The sequence below is a fragment of the Miscanthus floridulus genome, chromosome 12 (genome assembly GCF_019320115.1).
Source record: "Miscanthus floridulus cultivar M001 chromosome 12, ASM1932011v1, whole genome shotgun sequence".
Lineage (NCBI taxonomy): Eukaryota > Viridiplantae > Streptophyta > Magnoliopsida > Poales > Poaceae > Miscanthus > Miscanthus floridulus.
In genome coordinates, this window is record NC_089591.1 from 39,985,702 (window position 1) to 39,997,794 (window position 12,093).

Here is a 12,093-nt window from a genome sequence, read left to right on the forward strand (position 1 = left end):
CCCTAAATATACGGTCGTGTTTTGATTCTTTGTCCGGCACCGTGGCTCCTTACTGAGCGAGGATAGCGAGCAAAGGTGCACATTTGGTTCCTCGCTCAAGATTCTCGGGAATTGTGCCGGCAAGGTTTAGCTTGCTCTCGTGGGAGAGCCTGATCAGCTGGGCCGAGCGGGCAAGGTCCTTGTTTCCTGCGCGAGCGCAGCTAGGCGAGGGGGAGGCGAGGTCAAGCTGGGAACCAAACGCGTTGTTCTAATCACACATCAGCCTCAGTCCCTGTCTAGCACTTCACTGGACGATTGACCAAGTGCACTAAGTATGGGCTAAAATTGGTTCGGACTTTTCTTGTGCATGTGTTTTGGGTGCTAAAGTGGGTATGGATTATGGGCCTGGCGTTAGAGGCCTTGTGGGCAAGTGAGGTGCCTTATTCAGCGGCCCATACCTAGCCGGGCCATCGTGAGGTCCAAAACCAATTATCTTTTTTTTTTACACGAACCAATTATCTTTTTATTATCCCCTTTATTTTTTTTCCTTGACTAAACGTCTCCGAGAAAACTCGAATCGAATCCCCAAATCCTTCGCCGGCGATTCCACTCAAGTCTCGATCGGAAAAGCGCAAGAGGAGTGGAAGTCCAAGGGGACAAGCAAAGCTAACTTCTCCTTCCTCCCATTCCTTCCTCACCCCATCGGATCAGTAGCAGCGTGAGCAGATTCGAAGCAGCTGGTGCCAAAATTGTGGCCGGTTGACCGGTGTTCTCAGCCCACCATCCCATTGCACGCGGCGACCGGCGAGGCAGAGGAGTCCGCCGTCAACTCTATCCGATCGGCGTGGGGGCGCGGGGTGCCGACAACTTTGGTCCCCTCTCCCCACTTGGGCGCCACCGGTCGCTGCGGATGCTGCGGGCGCCCGCGCCCACTGGACCCCGGTAACGCTGCGCGGCGCCTCGCCCCGCGTGCCCGCCCGCGGCCATCTCCATGCCGGCCGCCGCGGCTACATAGATAGGTAGCTGCGCGCTGGCTGAAGGCTCCCGCTGCAGTGCGGCGCGTTGAAGGCTTTCGCTGCGTGGGTTGCGCGTTTCCCTTGGCTGCTTGAGTTTCGGTCTGAGTTTGGATGGGCCAGATGGTGAGTGAGTTCGCGAGCATCTGCCGTGTTTTATCGTGTGTCGTCACGGCGTTGTTCTTGACTCACTGACCAGTCAGCTCGTTCTGACGATGTGTTAATCATGAATCTCTGCAGGTTTCGGATGATAAATTCGAAGAACAGGCAGCACGCCACGGTACATGTGAACTTTTCTTCTCCCTGTCTATTCATTCTCACGTGCTTGAAGCGTGAAGTGCTAGCTTCCTGCCCCCATCTAATTCGTTGTTTCGGCTCTTTAATCAAGTTTCTCATGGAAATGTGGTTATTGTGTTGTACTTCTTTTTCGCAGGTGGGATCATCAAGAATGGAAGGGAAATCTTATTCCAGGTGAGAAGCTTATCTCTGCTATCATGCTAAGGATGAAAGTGATGAGTAGAAATACTACCGGGGCTCTATTCATGTGAATGGATCTATATTCAGTTGCCTAAGCACACATAAACGACCCATTTTAATATAGAAAGTGTGATACTAATTTGTCAGCATTTGATAGATGGTTCTAATATTTGTGAGCTCTTGTTTATGTGTCACGATAATCTATGTTTACATTCATATGGGCCACTTACTAGGATTCTAGTTCAATGTAGGTGTAAGTGTTTCCTGCATGCTACATCAACCTGGTTATGCTTTCTGTAATAATAACAGCTAAAACGTAGATGGACGAACAAGCTTAATTTCCCTTGCGTATTTTTCTGATATTGTTATGTGTTAGGCTTTTAACTGGGAATCCAATAAGCATAACTGGTGGAGTAATTTGGAGGAGAAAGTTACTGATCTTGCAGAATCTGGGTTTACGTCAGTGTGGCTTCCTCCACCAACACAGTCATTATCTCGAGAAGGTAAGCGAAGCAACATCCTCTCTTACACGAAGCTTATTAGTTACAGAAGTCTGATGTGTTCTTTCACAGGCTATCTACCACAGAACCTGTACTGCCTTGACTCATGCTATGGTTCCCTCCATGAGCTAAAATTGTTGCTTCATAAAATGAGCGAACACAATGTAAGGGCTATGGCAGATGTTGTTATCAACCATCGAATTGGGACTACTCAAGGATCCAATGGCATGTATAATCGTTATGATGGCATCCCAATATCATGGGATGAACATGCTGTTACATCTTGTTCTGGTGGGAAGGTATTTAGATTGTCTTGTTTTAACCTTTTACTTGGGCACCGTATCTTGATGTATATTTTCTACTCTTGAGCCACTCATAACTTCAATACAACTTCACTATCAGGGAAACAAGAGCACTGGGGATAACTTTGATGGGGTTCCCAACATAGATCATACACAACCATTTGTACGCAAAGATATTATCGAATGGTTGATCTGGCTTCGAAATTCTATTGGTTTTCAAGATTTTCGCTTTGATTTCACGAAAGGGTAAATAGTTAATTGGCTTGATTAGTATCCACTATGAAAGAAAGAAATTAGTTGCCAACCTAATATCTTTCAGTGCTAACTTGCTGATTTGTCAACCTTTTCTTTAGTGCAGTTACGCAGCCAAGTTCGTGAAAGAATACATTGAGGAATCAAAACCTCTTTTTGCAGTTGGGGAATACTGGGATAGCTGTGAATATAGCCCCCCTGACTACCGACTGAACTATAATCAAGGTAAGAGATTTATAGTAGCATTCATACTGACTACTTGAGCTGGTGCCATGATTTTTGTCATAAGCACTCTCAGTTAAGTCCCCTGACTGCCAAGCATGAATCGGGACTGGGTTAAATTTTAATTATTTCCACTATCGAAAACTTTGCTTCTATTTTAGTTATGTCAACTTTTTATTTACTATCCATTGCCATAGTTGCCTCTTCAAACTGCTCTGCTCTGAGTCTATTTAGAAACTATGTAAGTTGTCCGACATGTCAGGGCTAATTTACAGTTCCAAATTTAAGGCAGTTTATATGATTTCTTTCTTATATGCTTATGGATGACACTGACTGAAGTGTCAATATACATCCTTAAATATGAAGCATACTGTCTAGCCTTATTTTGATAATTCATGCTTGTGGTACTAAACCTATTGTTTTTTTTTCCTTTTTGTCTGGCAGATAGCCATAGGCAGAAAATTATTAATTGGATAGATAACACTGGAGGACTTTGTGCAGCATTTGATTTCACGACAAAGGGTATTCTTCAGGTCAGTAATGAATTACTGTACTAAATATTTGTCTTAAGTGGTCTTTTTGAGCAGTTAATGTTTAAATCAGGAAGCTGTCAAAGGAGAGTTGTGGCGTTTGCGAGACCCAGAAGGAAAACCACCTGGTGTGATGGGATGGTGGCCTTCAAGATCAGTTACATTTATTGAAAATCATGACACTGGGTCCACTCAGGTATAATAGTCAAATTCTCACCCTTTGTGAGACCACGTAGCTGTGTTAATGAACTGGAATGTTCACCATTTAGATTTGCTAACAGAATCACAATTTCAGGGTCATTGGCCGTTTCCATCAGATCATATTATGGAGGTACTATACTTTATCGACTTTGTAGTTCAAAATAATTTTTCACAGCCTTAGTTTCATCAGAATCCTATAATATGTACTGTTTAATTATTTTACAGAAATATTGCTGTTATAATCTTAGAAAACTTAATTTCTTTGTAACGACTGTAGCACCTTATAACACTTAATAGAAATCATTTGTTTTTAGACTAGCTTGCTGTTGTTTTTTCTAGAAGTCCAATTGTTGGTCTGACACATGTAAAATCTTTAGGGATATGCTTATCTACTCACCCACCCTGGCATCCCCACGGTGTTCTATGATCACTTCTATGACCAGGGAGTGCCTCTCCATGACGAAATTGCTAAACTGGTATGCAGATTGTACCTCTGTGCTCGATTCATCCTTTCCTGAGCTGCCTTTTTTTTGTTTGTGAAAATACAGTAGGAGCCCTGGTATAATTCATTAAAAGAGGAAAAGAGTAAAATTAAAGAAAGGAGGGAAACTACACAGCTAATAATAGTCTCCAAATATGATGATGCTGCGTTTCTTAAGTTTTGAATGCTATTTACCCAGATGCAAATCAGAAAATGCCAAGACATACATAGCCGTTCATCAATCAAAATTCTGGAGGTTAGATCAGATCTGTACTCAGCAATCATCGACGATAAGTTGTGCATGAAGATCGGGGACGGCTCGTGGTGCCCAGGCGATCCAGAGTGGAGGCTGGCAGTCTCTGGCGACAGATATGCTGTATGGCACAAGTGAAGCATATAAGTGGCTCCGATACAGCTTTTATCTCTGCTCTCAGGAACAGGAGTAATTAGCATGTTAACTGAAGAACAGCACGTTTAAACGTGCCAAAAATGACGCATTTCGAGGTTACCTGTACAACAGGAGTGTGGTGTGTGTCACGGTAGAGGGTAAATGTGATGTTAATTAGAAATAAAAAAATTGAAATAGTACGGCTGGCCCCGAGATGAGATATACATTCTGCTAATTGCAGCAACTAGGGATTACCTGCAAAAGAAATATGTGTAGGGTATGTGATGTCTATGTGGATTATTTTATCCTGGAACTAGAAATTTAAATTGTTTTATAAAAAAATACAGGCCTTTGGAGTTTCTACTTTACAAATGCCTGCTTGTTTACACGCTATACATAAGCATAATCCTGAGTCCTAACGAGCTGTGTGACCCTATGACTATAGTCAAATTCAGTCTGTATAAACTACAGTAATCTTCTTGTGCAAGTGCAACTTGATAATATTCACAAACCTACCAATATCCGTAGAGAAGAAAAAACCCAAAGGTACCTGTTAGCGGACCCCTCCAAGGCCCTGCTCCTCCCCAAGACAGTGAAGACGCTGGAAGCAGTGACAACTGACAACAGTGAAGACGGAGCAGCTGGAAGTAGCGACTACAGCAAGGCCGTGATTCCAGCCCGGCCCAAGAGATCTGTCAAGCCCAACACTCGTGTGTGGCCCTGCGTGGCAGATAGCGTGACTGAGAGGGGTATGAAATTTGTAAACGCTATCTCCAACTACTCAAATCTTGTCCTCTGACAGGTCCCCTTACTTCCCCTCTTCCAAGCCCTCCCCACCCGATTTACGGACCTGGATCCTACCCCTCCCCACAAGCACTTCACTAGACTCCAACGCCGTCGCGAAGTCATGGATCCCAACGTGAAGCTCGTCCTTGACGAATTCACGCACCGCTTTGATGAACACGACGACAAGTGGGAGCGCCGCTTCGTAGACCTCGACTGCGCATCCCACGATGCCGCCGTTGACAGGCGCCTCGGCTCCTTGGAGTCTCTGCTCGTCGCTCATGCCGATGTCGAATGCAACGACCGTGTCACCGCCTGCCTTGGAGGCTACCGCCACCTATCTCGGTACCTGGCACCCGGGAGTGGAGGCGATCGTCGACGATCTTCGGCTGGAGGTCCAAAAGATCTTGAAGCATTGGGACCGCACTGTGTTTGACGCTTCATCGCACCAGCCTAGCATCATCCCGTCCCCGACGTCGGCGGCAGTGCGCCCACCAGCCAGAATCACCGCCGACAGGCCCAACGGGCACCGCGTTGCAACTTCTCCCCGAGATCATGGGTCTGGAGTCATCACGACTTGGACCGTCAAGGGTACGTGTCCCGATCCCTCCTCTAGGTTGCACACTAATTCCACAAATTCGTGTCGACCACCGCCTTCATCCTCCTGCCACGTCCTCTTCCCGTCAACAAATCAAACTTTTGACATAGTGTCACCACTGACTTTTAGCTGAAGTGTTGAACCAACTTGATCATGATGATCGTATAAACCCCGTGCCCAGCCGCTTGCCCTCCTGTCAATTGCTTTTCCTCTACTCACAAGCGAGTTGTTGCTCGGCTAATCTTACTCCATGTCACAAAGGCAAAAACCCATTCAGCACCTCGACTCTGACTTGTCTGGGTGGAGGGCAAAGTATTGTGTGTTTGCAATCCTTCTGCAGTGGGACTTGCATTAAGCATCGGCAGGTGCATTGCCCACTAGCCGTCATCTACCTCACTATCTCACTATGGTAAGTATGTTGTTTTTTTCTTCATGCAGGGACGGAACTAGCAGGGGGTTTGCCCCCCTATCGCCACTGATCCCATGGTGAAAAACCTTAGTGAGGTGAAAAAACCTTAGCTAGCTTCGAGCCATGAATAAGCCATTAAAATTATTATAGTTAATGCCTAATCTATTGTAACTACATCGAGTTGGTGGTGGCTCGAGGAGGGCGCAGGCAGAATCACTAGTTGAGCTTGCTTGTTCGTACAACTTGAGACATCGTTGAGACCGTTTCAGTACGATGTCCAAGAGGCCTTCTGCCCACACCACCACCACCCTGTGGGACGCCAAATGTCTTCCCGATCATATATTTCCCATATGGCATGCAGATCGTGGATGTGTGTGTGCAGCCACTGTAACACCCCGGTGTTATGCCTACATTTAGGCACTGCAAATCACGCATATCATGCATCATCAAGCATCCAAATCATACATGCTTAATCATGTGAATAACAAGTGAAACACTACTTCGAAACATCTGAAACATGTTGTGAAACCTGAATGTTGCATGCCTTTGTTAGAATTGTTTTGCCCTGATTTTGTTTGCTAGGTTAGTAGAACTTGTTTGGTTATGATTGTAAATCATCTAGAATTGTTTATCACAATTTTTGGAGCAAGGTTTGTATTTGAATTATTGTCAAATTTTGCTTTAAAAATAATTCTCCAAACATTAGGGTTCAAGTCAAAATTTACTTTAATTTTATAATTCAAAATCTATAATGAATTGGACGTTGGTATTAAAATCAAAGTTGTAGAGGATAAAATTTTGAGCAACTTTTATTTTTGGCCCAAAGTTTGAAACTGCTTTGATTTAGTCCAAAAATTCGTTTGAATGAAAAAGGAATTCAAATTAATTTGAAAAATCTTGTTTTTACCTTCGTGGGCCTTGCGCCTCGTTTTCGGTCCAGCCGCACCGGCGGCCCGGCCTGCCTTCGCGCCGCGCCTTGCTCCCGCAGCCGCTTCGCCGGCCCAGGCCCACGCCGCGCCTCCCGCTCGCCCGCACTCGCGCGCCCGTCGCTGCGCCACGCCGCGACCGCGGCAGAGAAATTCCGCCGCGTGGTGACCACGCGTCGGCGTCGCCCGCCGCGCGGCAGCCGCGGCCTGACACCGCGCCCACGTGCCCGCCTTCACCTGCTGGTGCCCGCGCGCTCGCTCACTCCCGCCCGCGTTTCCTCTCCTCCCCTCTAGAGCCGAGAGCTCGAGCTCTGCCGCTCGCCGCGCCCGCAGCTCCGCCGGCGTCGAGCTCCCGCACCACCGCGCCATTCCCTGATTGCTCGTGCCCACAACTCCGCCTCGCCTTCCCTCGACTCACGCTCGCGCTTGCGCCGCCTTCCGAGCCCAGGGTGAGCTTCCCCACGCCTCGCCACCGACGGCCATGGCGCCGCCGTGCTCGGCCGCCGTGGGACTCCCCCTTCCTCCCCTTCTCCACCCTGCTTAGCTGCCTGCTCGCATTCGCCAATGCCTCGCGAACCTCCTGTGCTCGCTTGCTTGCGCTGCCGTGGCCGGAGATGGCCGCCGGCTGCTGGCCGAGCCGCGCCGCCGCGCCAGCGCGCGCGCCGGCGGGGCACTCTGCCTCAGCCGGCTAGGCCGAGCCAGGCCGTGGGCTGACGCCCTGTTGGGCCGTCTCCCCCTCCCTCGCGCTCGGGCCGCGCAGGCCGGTTGTGGCCGTGGGCCAGTTCGTTTCCACGGGCTGGCCCAGTAACGTTTAAGTGATTTGATTTCCCTTTATTCTTTATTATTTGAAATCTAAAATGGTTTGAAAAATGTTTGGGTGATCAAACTTACTCCAAATTTGTTGAAACAAACTTTTCTAGGTTCCTTATCATCAGATCTACTGGGAAAAAATTGTGCATGTCATTTTTGAAATACTCTTATGTAGGGTTTTATTTAATCATGGATATTGCTGATAACTTGAAAAATGTGTAGAAAAATCTATATTCTTCAGAAAAATATGATTCCAAGTTTGTTAATCTTATTATGTCATGTACTTCCTAGGAAAAATATGTTTCATGCATGTGCTGTGGGAAAATTTTGAGGTGTAGTTCAAGTACTTTTAATGGCTGAGTTTTGTTATTTTTGCTAGAGAACAAATTTTGTATAAAACATGCATGTGATAATTTTTGTACAGTCATTGTATGCTATGAAGAACCTAGGAAAAATATTAATTCTGTTGTTTGACACTTTTCACAGTTCAAAGTATTTTTATGTACAAAATCATGTCATAGTTTGTGATTTTTGTGTAGGCTAATTCACTCATTCAAACACCATGAAAAATTGATGGTAGTCTAATTAGAATAGTACCATGCTACTGTAATTTTCTCAGATTTTTATAAGCACCAGAAATATAGATTTCTGTTGTAGCCCTAATTTAAAAGGAAATAAAAATAATCATCTTTAATACAAGATTAGTTAATAATAATATCTTTGGTGTATCTTTGAGGCATTCCATAAAATATGTTGACTTAACATATTAGTAGTAGAAGAGAATGCAGTAGATGACATGTGCTTGTAGTATAATTTCTTGGATGATGTTGACTACCTTGCATTTAAACATATCCATTGCATTCATCTCCTTCGATGCACCATTTGTATAATTACTTACGCGCATTGCATCATACAGGATCGCAAACCGAGAACCCAGTCGTCATACCCGAGGAGCCCGAGGAGCAGCTCGAGGTGCAGCAGCAGGAAGTGCCAGAAGCCGACGAGGAGGACGTTGAGGAACTTCCGGAGTGCCCCGATCACCGCCCGAGCTCCTTCGAGAGAGGCAAGCCCCGGAGCATTTTTCTCCCGGTTTGCAATTATTTAATTAAATGCTTTACTTTAATTGATGCATTACGTTCAGGAGTTGTTTGCAACCGTTGCTGCATTATACCTTGCTTACCTTTGTTATACTATATCCTTGTTACCCTGGTATCCGCAGTCGAGTCAATGCTTAGCTGGCTTAGACCGGTAGAAGTCAGGTGATTTCCTGTCACCTGCGAGCTATAGGCGGTTACCTGGATCTGCTTGGATGACTATGAAGTCATGGTATAACTAAGTGTTAAATGAAGTTGAGACCGGACGGAGACTTGCAGAGTTTTAGGCTGTAGTGTTTCCGTCTGTGTCAATTAAGGACCGACCGTTGTTGGGTCTCGAGTCATGTTGAACGTATGCCTTACATTTAGCTGGCCGGATAAAGTACCTTCCGACCGTGAAGCTGGGAGATTTTTCGGGCCGAGTAGATTGCCCGCAACGCACTGTGCCGGAGCAGGTGTGGTAGGACACGGGGGCGGGATGATAAGACCAAAGTGCAGTCGGTCGGCCCCCGGGTACATGTGGTTCTTGGCAAACTCGAGATTCCTGGAAGGTTGACTCGGTGATCAATATCTCACTTTAGCGGGTGAGTGAGGTTTGTGTAAGGAACAAATCACCAGCTGGTTAGGAATCGATTCGAATCGCCATCGCTCCTGGATAGTGAGCACTTGACTTGAGTTACTTCATCGTAGTAAATGTTATGGAACACTTGGACAGTTATAATGAATATGACAGTATGGAAGTTGTTTAATGATCATTGGTTATCATTATCTGCTTAATCACATGTTTACTCTAGTATATGTGTAAATCTAGTTGACAGGTTAATAATAATTAACTTGGCAATAATGCTTTTAGAAAGGTTCTTGAAATGTTAAAAATGCTTCTTTTTGCAAATGAGTCAGCTACCCTACTATAAAGCCCTTCATAATCCTTGGTGTCAATTATTTTCGGTTATGTCGGGTAAGTCTAGCTAAGTACCTTCTCGTACTCAGGGTTTTATTCCCACTTGTTGCAGATGGGCAGATGTATTACGGCTGCTGTATCAACTGCCTTTATCCTGCGATGGGTGATGCTTAGGACCATGGACATGGTCATTCCTTACGTCTCATCTGATGCTTTTGCTGGAGATGATCATTCGCTGGCACTATATTTAAACTCCGTATGAGTGTATGTGGTTTGAACAAATGACTTCCGCTACTTTTATTCGAACTGGTTTGTAATAACTATGTTTAAACTCTGATGTATCTGTGATGCGAACTTTTATGTAATTTGTGATGGTGACCGCTAAACTTATTACGATCATGGCTGGGACACGAGTTGGTTTGAAATCCTTCGTGATTTCACGGACTACCGGGTTATACGGGCTTAAGTTTGTTCAATCGTCTGCTCTGGTGGATGATTTTCTTACTTAATTTTGTATAATTGGTCGGTTCTGCCACAGCCACTTCCACAAGGGGGCATGTGCCCTTAAGGGTAAAATAACATTACCTCATAGTAGTCATCGCAAGCATACTGGTTAAGGTTCTCTCCTCCCGCTTTTGTTAAAACATTTATTTTCATGCACCTATTTTCATGTTAAGCACCAATCATGAAATGGTTTTGGGGGTCAAAGGTTCTTCATCATCCATCCGAGCCCAGGTAGTGTTGTATCGGCGGTGCCGATCTGCGTAACCAACATGCACACACGCAAAACAACACTGTGTTCTGCACATTGAGATGCAAACATGTTGCCTAACTTCATCTTTGGCGAGTAGACGCAAAGGTTGTTCTGCATCATTGTAATAAGTTCAGTGAGTCAAAGTGATAATAGTAAGTAATAGACGTGTTGTATGTTTCATCGCAGGCAAGTAGGAGTCTGGTTGATCTACATCTGCAAAGTAGTAGTAACAACATTAGCGGACCATTGAAATTTTTTCCTTAAGGGCAACTGACACATGTGATGTTTGTGCAACCACATTCACGTTGTATACACACTAGTTATAGATTTATTTAGGTTTATGCTTGTTAAATCTATGCTTTATCTATAACTAAGTTATACACGATTCAATGAGTATGAAATTTTTTTAATATAATTCAAGCATACAATAATTAGCCCACCATAAAAATTTCACTACAATTGGACCATAAAAACTGTAGCTACGAATTATTTTATTTAATTACAGAAAAGCATAGATCTAAAACTACAACAAAAACTTTGTACTAAATAATACCATATTATATGTTCACTGTGTAGATATACTCATGTAGAGTCCAACAAAATTGAATTTTCTATTTCATGATTTTTCTGTGATTTACTATAATTTTTTAAAGATTCAGTGAAAATAAATAAATAAATAAAAAGACAAAACCATCGTCACTTTAACAAAAACCACCGCCCAAAACCGCTTGGGAGTTATTTGACCGATTTTAGAAAGTTTAGAGGTAGAAAATCCGGTTTTATAGTTTAGAGGTGAAGTAATTCCCCCTAAGTAGTTAGGGGCTATGTAGACTTTTTCCCGTATACATATATCAAAGTTTCATGGGTCAATCCGAACCAATCTTCGATTGCTTGAAACGTGGTACGGTCAGGGTAGCCTACGCGGCTGAACACGTCACATTAGGCTAACAAGCAAACAAAGTAGGATATAGCAGTTATAGATAGTCATAGCTAACTAATGCTGGTTCTAGGTACAGTGGATAGGACATTTTACAATCAAGAGGCCCAGATTACTTTGGAGCCATCTTTACACAACAAAAGGTTTCTGCCGTGTTGTCTATAACACTGAGGAGTTTAATAAGGCAGCCGTGCCTAGGAAACAATTTTAGTGTTTAGCATTTGAACAACGTCAGATGTAAACCTATAACAGGTCTAGATAGCTCAAACCCACTGACAATACTTCTATGTAAAGTGGCCTGGCAACTACTCAATCAACAGGCCAGGGGATACGTCTGCTGCATCTTTGTACAGAATGACCTTGTTGGGACATGGCCATATTAAAGGGTTCAAAAGGTTCGACATGGCCAGGAGATAGAATTCATGCCACAGCAGCAGAATATGTTTGTGCACGTCTCAAAATGGTGGTGGGATGGCCTCCTTGAAAAGACAAGTTTTATAGGACGGTGATTAAACCTGCTATGTTGTATGGTGCAG

General features: G+C 44.5%; 1 protein-coding gene across 3 annotated transcripts; it reads left to right on the forward strand.

Moving 5' to 3' along the window:
* The first annotated feature begins 527 nt into the window (after positions 1-527).
* On the forward strand, positions 528-4,717 carry LOC136497485 (probable alpha-amylase 2). 3 transcript variants are annotated; one of them, XM_066493302.1, is made up of 12 exons: positions 528-1,118; positions 1,233-1,278; positions 1,426-1,463; positions 1,846-1,972; positions 2,042-2,268; positions 2,372-2,517; positions 2,630-2,748; positions 3,190-3,278; positions 3,349-3,471; positions 3,571-3,606; positions 3,854-3,952; positions 4,157-4,717. In XM_066493302.1, the coding sequence occupies exons 1-12, from the start codon at positions 1,107-1,109 to the stop codon at positions 4,346-4,348; spliced, it is 1,254 nt and encodes a 417-aa protein (XP_066349399.1). In that variant the 5' UTR covers positions 528-1,106; the 3' UTR covers positions 4,349-4,717. The 3 variants fall into 3 exon arrangements, with proteins under 3 accessions (XP_066349399.1, XP_066349400.1, XP_066349401.1); XM_066493303.1 differs by having other exon boundaries at positions 1,233-1,272; XM_066493304.1 differs by lacking the exon at positions 3,854-3,952.
* Positions 4,718-12,093: the final 7,376 nt, after the last annotated feature.